We start from the raw sequence: 13,999 nt of genomic DNA, 5'->3' as shown, positions 1-13,999 counted from the left end.
AAATACAAAAGTAACAAAAGTAATAATAGTAATCAGAATAACGAATACTGCAAATGATTACTTTATACAAAATACCTACCTACTGAGAAATACGATTCTCGATATGATTACCGGTACTCAAATACAAAAGTAACAAAAGTAATCATAGTAATCAAAGTAACGAATACTCTAAATGATTACTTTATACAAAAGTAACGATTTGTAAAGAATACTCGAAAGTAACTACATATAATCAACATCACTAATACGCAATAGTTGACATTATAGTCCAGGGCAATAAGTTTGTAACTATTTCCTGCGTAGGATCTGGCGTCCATTTTTATTTATAAACCATTTAGTGTCAAAAAACGGTCTTTTTTCCTTTTTTTCAAATTAATGGAAAATAGTAAGACTTATGGTTTTCTTAGTACAAACATCTTCGAGAGAATGGAAAAAGCTTTAAAATGGCGTATTACAAAGCTTAATACACTCATTTATTGTTAATACAATTGCGAAAAGAGGTCGAAATTTCAATAAAATTAATTTTGCAATAACTATTGTAAAAATAAGTGTACAGCTTTGAAACTTTTGTGAAATGACGGTTCTTTGGTTCTTAATATGTGACAAAAATTTAAATATGTCAGGATGTGATTTATAAAAACATTCGTTAAATTTCGAGTGAAATGATCCACATGCGTTTGTAGTAAATATTAGAGGTGATGAATTTGAAGCCCACATGTAAGGTGGAAATGTTGAATCTTCCGTTAAAAATAATTATCAACTAGGTAATCACAAAATTGCAAAACTCTGTCGTCTTATTGCATAATATTAAAAAGTTCATCAGAAAAAAGTAGCCAACATCATTTGAATCTTAATAAGGAATGCCAAAAAACAATTTTAAATATTTTCCAATAACAGTTTGACTTTTATATTCCGAGGACAAACCTAAATTTTGAATTTTTCTGTACCAATTTTGTGTTAAATGAAATTTGCAACAAAAAATAATAATGTCGGGCCACACTAACTTGGCTGCATTTTGAATTGCTATTTCAAAATCAGAAATTATTCTCTTCGGTTTGAAATTTAAATTCAAATCTGTACATATCGTTATTAATGTATCAAAAGTACTTTTGTGCGATTGCTGAGATTTATTTGGTAACAAACAAAATACCAGAGGAACATAAAAATTATTTTTGCAGCCATGTATAGTAAACATATGACAAAAATATTAAGAACAGTATTGAAAATTTCCATCTACATACAAAGAATCTGCATTACACAAAAAGTAAAGATTTGTGAAACAACTACAAATTGCGGAATTATTTTTCGTAGATAATAAAAAGTTTTCACCTGTATTTGTTTTTAAATTTAAGTTCACTAACACTTGTAGAATTTCTTCCTCTGACTTGGGCAATGATGGTGTGGATTTTCTTCTTGCAGCATAGATATTTATTCGAACGCAAGAAATGTTTTTCATCATCAGCGGTAAATTGCTGAAATTTTCCTTCCTCAATTCCTTGTGGACAATATTTAAAGGTCTTTCATATATATCTTCTACAGCTTTCCTCTTTGTAGAATTACTAAAAATTTGGCGGTCAACGTGGATATCTGAAGCATGATTATGCTCCACCGATGCTTTTTCAAGAATAACGTAATTTTTATCACCTTTATCATACCATATTTTTATCAACATTTACAGCATCTAAAAAATAAAATAAAAACAATTTCAGTTAGCAAAAGTATTCCAAACGCCAAAAGTCAATTTCAAGTATTTTTCAATAAAATAATATTAGCTTGCTATACACCTCCCACTATGTAAATTTAATACTGTTATATACAACTTAACATGTGCCAACCAATCACAATTCTTGTCGCCCTGTTATTTATGCATTCGCGCGTTTTCAGTGTAATATTGTACTTCTGGAAACAATTTTTCAGAGATCTGGAAATTTCTTTTATATTCGTATTTGTTTCTGTTGGATTTTGTTGCCCTGTTATTGAAATTGTCTTCATATTGTATCTCCTATGTAACATTCATGCGGGACTATGCCACTCATGTATATTTATTGCTTCCTGCTTGTAAAGAAATAAAAGAGTCACCTGCACGGTATATTTTTAATATATTAGAAATACATTTAAAGTATTATTTTTAAAAGAAAAAAAAAACAATATGCTAGTAACTGTAGTTGAAACAAGTTAGAAAGTAAATTAAAAAAAGAATGTGTGAGTACTTTGTACGCAAGTTATACTTCTATTTTATAGATTCCAACGAAATTATTATGTAGGTACTTTAAACAGGTTATTTATATTTTATTTAAATATCAAACTAATTTTAATACTTACTACTTTCCAAACATTTTTATTAAAACAATACCAAAAAATAAAAAATAGAACACACACAAACACATTGAAAAATGCCACAAAGAAATGATTTCTGAACAATAATTGTTGGAAAAAATTTTAACTAAATGCGGATTTACTGAAAAAAAAATTATATAACAAATATACTTACAATCATATAATGTACAAAAAAAAATTTAAAAAAATTAAAAAAATAAAAACTTGCATTGGGATTCGAACCCGCGTTTATTCGGATGCTTCGGATTTGAAGTCGAAGCCTCTACTCATTTAGCCACTTACACGTACCTGTCATGTGCGAAGATAAGCCAACTGAATGTTTTACTTTTTGACTGTTCTGAATTTAATCAAATTAGTTTGATTTTTGTGGAAGTAAAATAATAATGGAAATACAACAAAACATAGAGTAAGAAAACAATAGGTATATTAGATGAATATTGGTAGAAATTATGTTGGTAATCAATTTATGTAAACCAAAGCATTACCTACTAGATAGGTACATACATTTTCCAAATAGGTAAGTACCTATGTAATTTTTTATTATAATACTGAAACATTAACAATGATTACGTACCTGTCGATTTTAAAAACTATTTAAAAAGTCACTACAATTATAAACTTGCTTTTTTATATGTCTTCGAAACAATAAAAACTAATATACACAACATTTGTTTGCCCATACCCGACATATTGAACTATTGTTGACAGGTTATTGTAATTACCCAATCAGAGCCCGTATAACATTTGAGCTGAAGTATAACAACGCGCCTAAAGAAGTGTAACTTCAAAAATAATTAAAAAACAAACAAAAATAAAATTTAGATTTAACATCAACCATTATAAAATAGCAATAGCCTAAAGTGTGTAAGCTAAATAAAGCCTCCCAAAGGTGTGTCCATTCATTTCTGTTTTTTGGTTTTTTGATCAGTTTGTGACCAGCCATTCGCTTGATAGCATCAATCCATCAGATTTGAGGTCTGCCTCTACTTGTCTTATTTGCTTTTCACCTTTCAACAATTCGCTTTGTCCAACGGTTCCCTTCCATTCTTTCTATGTGTCCCGATCAGGTCCATATTAACGTGGCTGAGCATTACTCCTTCCATATTCTGAGTCACTTGAAGTTTGTGGACTATGTTGTTGTTAAAAGTCCATGTTTTATTTCCATTTATAAGAACCGGCACTAAGTACTGATCGAACGTCTTGGCCTATAGTTAGGGTTACAGGGTCCGGACAGTCCGGATTTGAAAGACATGTCCGGATTGGCGTCCGGATATGAGAAATGTCCGGATTTTTTCTTTACTAAAAAAATGGAAATGACTCCGGTATGTCTTCGTTATTTTAAGCAAAATAAAGGTGTCAACGTGAAATTTTTATTTTTTGGTGAACTTCCGTGTGAAACATCTGATCTTTTAGTAGAAAATGTTTTAAAATGTATTAAAAAGTACTCTATTGATTCAAAAGTAGTTTACCTTTGTGCTGATAACACCAATACCAATACCAATTTGGGGGTGTCAAAAGGCAAGGAAAAGGAAATGTTTTTCGAAAACTGCAAAAGGCTCTGTTAAGACCAATTCTTGGCAATGGTTGTTCTGCTCATATTTTGCACAACACTGTCCAGATTGTGTGATGCCCTGCCCGTTGATGTTGAGGTGATAGTTGTCAAAGTGTATAAATTCTTTTTTCAGTATAAAGAGTGGCTGTGTTAAAAGAATTTTGTGTCTACAAAAGAGTTCTTTCACATGGAAATACAAGATTTTTGAGCTTATTGCCTGCAGTTGAAAGGATACTGGCTTTGTTTGACGCCTTGAAGTCGTATTTCCTGTCAATTGAAAACTGCCCTGCATTGTTACTTGCATTTTTTAAAGACCCATTGAATTAACTGTATTCAACCTTTGTGCATGGAAGTCTTCACATGTTTCAAACGTCAATTCTTAACCTTGAGTCAGATTACATAACTGCTACAGAAGCGGCACAAGTCCGGACTTAGCCTTAGCCTTAATAAATTATGGTTACCCTACCTATAGTAAACTGCTCGTCAAAAGTTAGGGATATAGAAAATTCTGCTGAATTTTATAGTAGATTTTTTCGTGAACAGATTATCGGATTCCACTAATTTTTTTTATTATTTTAGACTTTTCTTTAGTATTTACACAGTTATGCAAAGGTTTACTCAAACTTTTTTTTTGTACTTATACCGGGTGGAAGAAAAGAAATGTTTTTCTTATGTTAAGTTTGAGACGCCCTGTAGGGAGGACGAGGTACAAATGGGAGTATATATCGAAATCGTATTGTAGTCTTATGTTTTGTAGATATTTTGTTTTTTGAATGTACCTAATATCTTTAGAAATAAAAAATAGACGGTTTTGTAATTTAACATGTGTTTTAAACGAAACAAAAGTTTGAGACACCTTGTAGGGAGAAAAATGCACAAAGGTGAGTATACCTCGATATTTTGTTGTAGTCCCATATTTTGTGAATATTTTATTTTTTTAATTTCTCTGATATCTTTAATAACAAAGAAACTAGACGATATTACTCTTTAATATGTGTTTTAACTAACGACATGCGTCACATCACACATGTGAAACAGAGAAAAACATATTAAAGAGTAATACCGTCTAGTTTTTTTGTTATTAAAGATATCAGAGAAATTAAAAAAATAAAATATTCTAAAAATATGAGACTATAACATAATATCGGGGTGTACTCACCTTTGTGCCTTTTTCTCCCTACAAGGTATCTCAAACTTTTGTTTCGGTTAAAACACATGTTAAATTACAAAACCGTCTATTTTTTTTTGTTTCTGAAGATATCTGGGACATTCAAACAACATCATGTTCAAAAAACATAAGACTACAATATTATTCTGATGTATACTCACATTTTTACCTCGTTCTCCCTACAGGGTGTCTCAAACTTAACACAAGAAAACATATTTTTTCTTCCACCCGGTATAAGTACAAAAAATAAGTTTGAGTAGACCTTTAGCACAACTGTGTAAATACTAAGGAAAAGGCTAAAATAAAAAAAATACTAGAATCCGTCTGTTCGCGAAAAAATCAACTATGAAAATCAGCAGAATTTTCTATATCCCTAACTTTTGACGAGCAGTTTATTTGGTAAGTTTGATTTAAATGGGTACTGTTTGTAATCTTCCAAATGCCGGCTAAGCTAAGAAACGACTTATATTTACACCAGACCTATTTAAAATTTTGTATTTAGGTATAATAACATTTTCTGCCATTCCTCTTTGTCTTTTGCGAGTAAGGCAACATCATCGGCAAATCTGAGATGATTCGGATTTTCGCCGTCTATCGTTACTCCTTTATTTGCCCATATAGTATTTGTATATTTGTATAATTTGTATTATAAAATTTTTCATAGGTACTGAACACACGAGTTGTTTTTAAATACAATTCCTACTATTTACAGTTAAGTATATAGTTAAGTAAATGTAAAGACTGAAATAGTTTTGTACACACTTATGACAACAGGTAAAAGGGGGAGAAGTGTGCTTTTGAAGTATGTAAAATTAATAATTCTTAGCTGAGCGCTTTCGGCTTATAAAGCCATCTTCGGAGCTATGCTACAATAAAAGATCTCTAATGAATAATTGATCTTAGAATTCAAAGTTTAACTTACGTCAAAAAGGTCAAAATACCACTATGAAGAGAGATGGGTTCCACTTATGATATGAAATACTTCTGTTTCTTATGTAGTTTTTTATTGGTTGGAAAAAACCTTGTCTGTCTGTTTAAAAAAATTGTTCAATTTGCTGTTGGTTATTTTTGTATCCAGAAAAGTTAAACATCAAGAACGAGCACACAGGACTTTCACACGAGAATTACATTATATTATATAAAACGAATATTTGATCATGGTAAGGTCAAAAAGACCTTACCATTTGAATACTACGGTGTCAGATAGCAGAATGGTCGCCTCGCATGGAGGATTTTTAACAGGTTCACTGTCCAGGTTTTAGAGTGGAAATTGCTCATAAGTCCAGTTATGATTTTGTAAAAATTGATATCTTCTGGCTTTAAATAAACAAATAATGTTGTAAAATATATAAATATGTAATTAAAAAATATTGGTTTTTCAGCATACCACATATGGACTGTGGACTCTATAGAACAAAAATGACCAAAAGTTGTCTCGTGAGTCCACAGACCATATGTGGTATGTGCGTACTTTCCTCATTTTATCCATTTTTTCCCTGTATCAAATAAGAAATGGCATAGACAACTCATCAATTACGATAAACTTAGGTCGTCTTTATGTTCTAAGACAACAAAATACGTGAAATTAGCTACCAATTCGCAAGACCTTGACCTGGTACAAAAAAGTTGCTGTCGATATTCTGTTTGGAGTGGGTATCATAAATACAGTTTATTTATTCAATAAATTGAACCAGCAAAATAAATGTACAATATTGCAGGCCCAAATGGGTATTGTGAAAAATCTTTTGGGTATAAACGTTGTTCAGACACCTGCAATACCTCGTCACAAGTATAGCATTTTCTTAAACCGCTGGATAGAAAAGATGGAAAAATTACTAGACGTAGGTGTGCCGGATGCTATAATGAATTTCGTCAAAAAGGAGAAATATCAGCAGCTGCCACTAATAAAGCCAAAAGAGTTTCACAAATATGCAACATCTGTACCAAACCGTATTGTCTACAATGTTTCCAAAAAGTACATTGAACATATAACTTTTTTTCAATACTTTTTCTTTTTCAATAAATATTTACTTTTCATTATATTGTATATTATTATTTTATCTTACATATCCATTTTTTAGTTCGTTAAAAGTGAAAACGCAATAAAATATAGGTGTTTAGTTTCGATATTACATTTATCGCAATTATGATAAAATTACACATTTTTTCTCTTTGTCCCAACATCATTTATAATATATGGGATATGTTCTGTCAAGTTCACGTCTAATAAAGGCCATTCTCCTCACGTCCACTTTTATAAACAACCTTAAAATTGTATCTACGAACAGACCACATATGGTCTGTGAACTGGTAGTGCTTTTAGTCCACAGACCATATGTGGTCTGTGGACAGTGAACCTGTTAATGACAGTCGATGTAGACAGGGTGTACTCGTTAAGGTGTCTTCACATTTTCTCATATAAAGTGACAGTTGACATATGACTTTTTAGCAATTGGATTGAACAACTTTTCAACAAAGTCTGTAGTTACATAAATCTGGTTTTTAAAAAAATAATGAAATACATATTGAAAAGAGACTTAAGGTCTAGGATAAACCAATTGACAAGTTATCCTCCTATATAGTTAAGTGTAGAAGTGTAGATCGATATAGCAACCGTAAGCTCTTCATAAACGTAGTTTAAGTATACTACTATTTCTTTTTTTTTAAACGTTTTTAAATGTTTTTCTTTACTTCATCAGTTTGCATCAAATCTTTAGACGTTCATTTAACTGTCTTTTCTTCAATGCAAATGAAATAAAATTTGAATACATATGTATTCGCGGGAACAATACACGAATAGTCAATATTTTTTTTATGTTTATTAATTGTTTAATTAAAAAAAAAATTTTAGTGGAAAATGCTTAAATTTTCTTGTTTTTTACAATGTAGAAACTTGACACTTTTACGGATTGTAGCTAATGATATGAACTATACACAATTTCAATTTTTACGTTAATTGTTTACGTTATGCTTCATAAATAAACAATAAAGTTTCAAATTTTAAACGCTCATATATTTGTTTATATAAAAATCGGCGCTTATTCGTATCAAATTTCAATACGATACGAAACAAAACTTCAACCAAAACTCGAATTAAAAAAATTCGAGTTTTTGTCGTAGTCTTAGAAAAACCACCGGTAGAGACGTTTTGTGCTACTAAGTATTAACATTCGAATTCGTTTTGGCGTATTAATTAATTAAACGCTTTTCTTTAGTTCAATCGTTTGAGTCAAAGCTTTGGACGTTAATTTGACTGCCTTTTCTTTAATGCAAATGATTAAAAATTTGCAGACATATGCATTCGCGCGAACAATACACGAATAGTCAATATTTTTTTTATGTTTATTAATTGTTTAAATAAAAAAACGGTGTTAACGGAAAATGCTTACATTCTTTTGTTTTTTATAATGAAGAAACTTGAAACTTTTACAGATTGTAGCTAATTATATGAGCTACACATAATTTTACTTTTTACGTTAATTGTTTACGTTATGCTTCATAAATAAACAATAAAGTTTCAATTTTTTTGGCGATACTTTTCATGTTTGTACATCATAATATATGTTTTATACATATTTTAATAAACATGACGATATATTTTAATGTTTGAAAAGGGTAAGACTAAAAAGTAAAAAATAAAAAAATATGAAAAAAAATTAAGATACGCTTTTCTTTGTTTACGAGTTGTGACGTTCCGCCCCTTATAGAATCGATTATTGATGGGAAGATATTATTTAACTATCCAAAATATTATTTAATTATTTTCAGAATTATTTTCTTTCAATGTTTATTCAAATAGAACTTAAACCCATCTCAGAATTTTTAAATGCTTGATGACGTCACATTTAAAACGTGGCAACATTGGTTTCCCCACTTTGACAGCCAATGCTTAGTAGAGGGGTACGAAGGATTCAGCTGTGAACGTGAGCCTTGGATTGCCATTGTTTCTCGAGTGTTCGGTCTGAATCGTAGTGTGCGGGGTCATTAGACTCAATTATTCACCTCTAATTCTCAGTTCCAAATTGATTAAATATTACAATAAAAGTATAGTGAAGTTATCCAGCAGCAGTGGATTTGAAGAATTTTAGAGCATACTATATCCAATGAGTTCTACCCCGGTAAATACACATTTTATTAAGTATTTTATTCAGCCATTTTGGAAGTCCTTGACATTTGCTAACTAAGTTTCACATAGTCTATTTTCATGGTTTTTATGTTTTATTTTCATGGATCAAACTCATCTAGAGATAATTCAATATTCGTTGTTAATTTGTGCTTCCAGTTGGAAAATAGAGCTAATTTAAACTCCATTTTTTATATTCCTTTCAAGTCTACAGAACTCCTATCTTTTGAACGATGATCAAATAAGTATCCATCGCTTAGTCTTACTATATTTCATCCTTGTATAATATATCTATATACCGGTGTATATATTATAATAAAATATTCTTTCACAGTAATTATATTTTGTATTTCAATTGGAAATTACTTGTGTTATTTGACCAAGGTCATCTGATAGCAACCTGATAAAAGGTCAAGCTGTCTAGTCATTCAAGTTTTTGGACTTAATGACCTATTTCTTCTTATTCCCATAGGAATAAAAACACCTCCTCGTATCTCTTGCTTCTTTTTTTTGACATTGGTAGATTGGTAGTAACACCACACTGTGTTTTTTTTAGCACCTACCATGAAATCTTAAAGCCACCCTACAACAACACCAAGGCCAGACCACACAGAGAGAAACAATCAATAGGCGACCAGCCTGGATTATTTCCACATTTTCTTTTTTTGAGTACCTCCAGCTGCTTTCCAACAGTTTTGAGTACCTTCAGCTGCTTTCTACTAGTCTTCCTCTCCTGTACCTCCAGCAGGACAGCTGCTAGCGAGAGTTAGCACCCTTGGGTGCTCATTACATCAACTTCAAGATTAGGAAAGAGTGGTTTGTTTGGGAACATTTACTGTGCTCTTATTAAAGACAGACTGGTTTTGTGATATTTAGTACATTTTTTTTTATAGTTCAATTGCACACACATTTTTCCTGCTTTATATTTTTTATAGGTTTTTTTTTCTTTACAACATAATATTTAATTGATAGCATTCCCCAACACTCTGCAATCTATAAAGGTATAAATTTCTGAGCTCAGATATTTTCCCTGATAATAGTAGTCGGTACTCTTATCTTGATTATTTTTAGGCTGTGTTCCACTTTTGTATAATTATTTAAACTCATTCCATTATTTTAGTATATGTTTAATTAAATTTTTAAAAATTAACTTCACATATTAGTCAAAATTGTAATTATTAACTTTATTTAACTTGAACTTATTAACTTTACTTAACTTTAACTTATTAACTTTATTTAACTTTAACTTTAATTTATTAAATTCATATGAACTTCTGGATTCTAATCCCTCAGATTAGTTTTTGGTTTCACTTGTTATTATTACTATTATAAACCACGAGTTAGGAAAAGGATCTGTGTATCCACTCGTAGGTTTATTTATTCAATAAGGCTTGTGCCTGTCCCACTCACAGTGAGGTATTTATATGTTATATATAGTATCAGGTAGTATTTAATTAAGGTGTACGTATTATAAACGTACAATTATTATTTGGTGAGGGTTCTACTAACCTAGTTGTAAGTTGTACTTCCTGTATTAGAGGTACCCGTAGTCAGTTTTTCTAACCTTATAAAGAGTATTCTTAGATCATAGTTGTATGATGATTTTGTAATTGACTTTCACTAGTATCACTTTTTCCTGTCATGTTAGAGTTACACACTAGTTACTTGTCCTAACTCAGAGATTGTTAAAAAGATCTAGTAGTTACATTCAATAAATATACATTTATTGTGATTTTTTTTTTCTTATTACTCCTTTATTTTTAGTAGTATATTTTATAATTTAATAATCTTTAATAACTTTTCACATACTTGTACTACAAATTTAACATACTCTATAGCAGCGTAGAATACCTGGAAGAGCGTTAACCTAGTTATCCTTCTTCTGGCGCCCAAAAATTCATTCTATTTTCAGTATATTATTATATTTACTCTATCTATTTTCTGAACATTATCTTCATATCTTCTTTTCGAGCCATCATTGTCACTTCCTTTAATCTATTGTCTGGCCAAAAATAGCCGTGCAAATTGGCCGAATCCTTCCTTGAGTGTCAAGTGGCCCTTCTCATACATATTTAGCTAGCCATTCAAGTTATATCTATCTATTAATGATTTCTCATCTCTAGTCCTGTATCAATTCGATATTCTTTGTCTTGGCATCCTTCCATACAAATACTACTACAAAGTTGTATTTTAGTTACTCCAGCTTCTTCAACGGAGAAGCCACACATTTTTGTCCTTTGGCTACATTAAGTAGATCTTCTTCTTTTTACTACTTCTGTTGGAGTTTACCACTCCCTTTTCATTCACTCCAACAGAAAATCATCAGCTAGTTGTTACATCGGCTTTCCAACGTGGTGGCTTTATTTTTGGTCTGAGACAGTATTCATTTAGGTCAATTCTTCTCTTTTATCTGAAATCTCTTTGTTATTTCCGTTTGGTATCCTATACACATATTGTTACTTATTTATTTTATTTTTAATTTCTGATACATATCAGGTATTCTTAAACGCTGTTTTGATTTTTGTTTATATTTTGGGACCTCATTATAGTATATGTTTGTGCAGCTTACATTCTGGGTTAGATTTTGAATTTTTATTGGGAACTTATATTTAATATTGCTATTAATAATATAATTCATATAACAATTTTATTTCTTCAGTCAATAGTGGTATAGTTGGAGGTACAACTAAGTGTTGATTATTATTATTATTATTATAGATATATATTTTTTCTAGAGTGGTGGTAAGTTACATATAAATAAAAAAATTTACTTCCAGTATTTAGGTAGTAGGTTTACTTGAGTATACAATATTTATTGGATTATTTATCCATTTATTTGATCTTATATATTTATTTGATCTTATTTATTAGATTATATACTGCATTATATATATATTTTTTTTTTGCTGGCTATTTTGATTTTGTTGGTGTGTTGCTGATATTTTCTCGGTTTATATTATATATATTTTGCGTGCAAACTTTCATATTTTCATATTTTTCATATTTCTGTTCTTTGGACTATTTGTCAATAACTTTGCTCTCATCATGTGTGCTTTTAAAGCTGAACATCTTCTGGTGGATGAATTGGAGTATGAATTAAAGATTCGGGACATAATGCCAGAGGAGTCGACAACTGTCGATAAAAAACGCAATCTTTTGAGAGGTGCTTTGAAACAAGAAGCTGGCAATAGAAGTTTTCTCCAAATTTCAGCTGTATCCCTTCCTTTTGAGGAACAACAAAAAGGAATCACTGAAACATTGGACAGCTTGTCTAAAAAAATCGAAAAGTTTAGGGGAACTGTAAAGGATACAGAGTATGCGCGATTAACATCTCGTCTAGGCCATATTTCTGCCCGTGTACACTTGCTACACTGTCCTTCTGAAGAACAGGAACCGTTCAAGAGGTCTGTTTCTCTTAAAATATTAACACTAGAGGGTGAACTTGATTCTAGAGTTAACCCCATTGCTACCTCTACTCCTAATGCTTCAGTCAATGTACCTAGCTTTACGTACTCCAAACCTGTTCAAGTACACAAATGGGGTATTTCATTTTCAGGTGAAAAACAGCACACTGATGTGATGTCATTTTTAGAAAGGGTTGAATGTCTTCGAATATCTAGAGGTGTTTCTGAAGAGGATTTGTTTGCTGCTTCTGCTGAGTTGTTCACCGGGACCGCTTTTACATGGTTTATGAATAACAGGGGTAATTTTTCTTGTTGGTCTGATCTGATTAAAAAGTTGAAGTCGGATTTTCTTCCGTATTCATTCCAGGATGATTTATTAGATCAAATTAAGAATCATAAGCAGAAACCTGGGGAATCTGTTACTATGTTTATTAATACTATATTAGGTATGTGTAGTCGTTTAGACACTCCTTTGTCAGATTTAGCTAAAATTAAAATCATCCTTAAATGTCTATTGCCCTTTTATCATCAACAATTAGCTCTTATGGACATTCAGAACATTGATGACCTTACTATAAAATGCAAACGTTTGGAGGAAACGTTATCCTGGTCTTCTCAACCTCCATCCACATCTCGATCCTCTTCTAACTCTTCTTCTCAGCCAACTTCCTTTAGGCAACGTTCTTGGCTAAATAAGGGTCATGAACATAATGTTTCGGTTGTTAGTTCTCTTGTCTGCTGGAATTGTGATCAGCCTGGTCACCCATTTTACAATTGTGGGATTCCTCAAAATCGTATTTTCTGCCATGGTTGTGGCCGAGAGAACACCCTTAAAAGAAACTGTTCTAAGTGTTCGGGAAACGACACGTCGGAGGTCCGTCCCCTGAACGTTTCTCCGTCCAACATCCAATCAGGGAATCAAACCCCATCGTCAAACGAAACTGCTGGACCAAGCACATCCAGCAACCCAAACCCATCTTCACGAAAAGGGAAAGGGGTGTCGTTCAAGAAAGCAGCACACACCACAAAACAAAATTAAACCAGAAATTTATTTCTATAGATAATACGTTAGATTCGCTTGATTCAAATGATCACAGATGGTCATTTACAAACGCTTCTTTGATTGGTAGTGTTCAACGTAACAATAATAATTGTGATAGTAATGTGGTTCCATTATCTATATTAGATTCTAGTTTTGTTAATGATGATGATACGTCTGGGTTAGTTCCATATAACGGTTGTAGACAACCAAATACTTTAGATCTAGATATTAATTCGTTATTAGTTAGGAAACAAAATGATAATAGGCCATATCTTCCTATTCAAATTTTAGGACAATCGTGTTTAGCTTTGTTAGATAGTGGCTCTAATATTTCATTGATAGGGGCACATTCGTTAAATTTATTGAAAAATTC

General features: G+C 31.3%; 1 protein-coding gene across 1 annotated transcript; it reads left to right on the top strand.

The window, feature by feature from the left end:
- The first annotated feature begins 8,780 nt into the window (after nt 1–8,780).
- LOC126879834 (uncharacterized) lies at nt 8,781–13,642 on the top strand. Its single transcript, XM_050643124.1, has 2 exons — nt 8,781–9,175; nt 9,737–13,642. The coding sequence occupies exon 2, from the start codon at nt 12,226–12,228 to the stop codon at nt 13,621–13,623; it is 1,398 nt and encodes a 465-aa protein (XP_050499081.1). The 5' UTR covers nt 8,781–9,175; nt 9,737–12,225; the 3' UTR covers nt 13,624–13,642.
- Nucleotides 13,643–13,999: the final 357 nt, after the last annotated feature.

Source organism: Diabrotica virgifera, chromosome 2 (assembly GCF_917563875.1).
Source record: "Diabrotica virgifera virgifera chromosome 2, PGI_DIABVI_V3a".
NCBI lineage: Eukaryota > Metazoa > Arthropoda > Insecta > Coleoptera > Chrysomelidae > Diabrotica > Diabrotica virgifera.
This window is presented reverse-complemented; position numbering and strand designations above follow the sequence as displayed.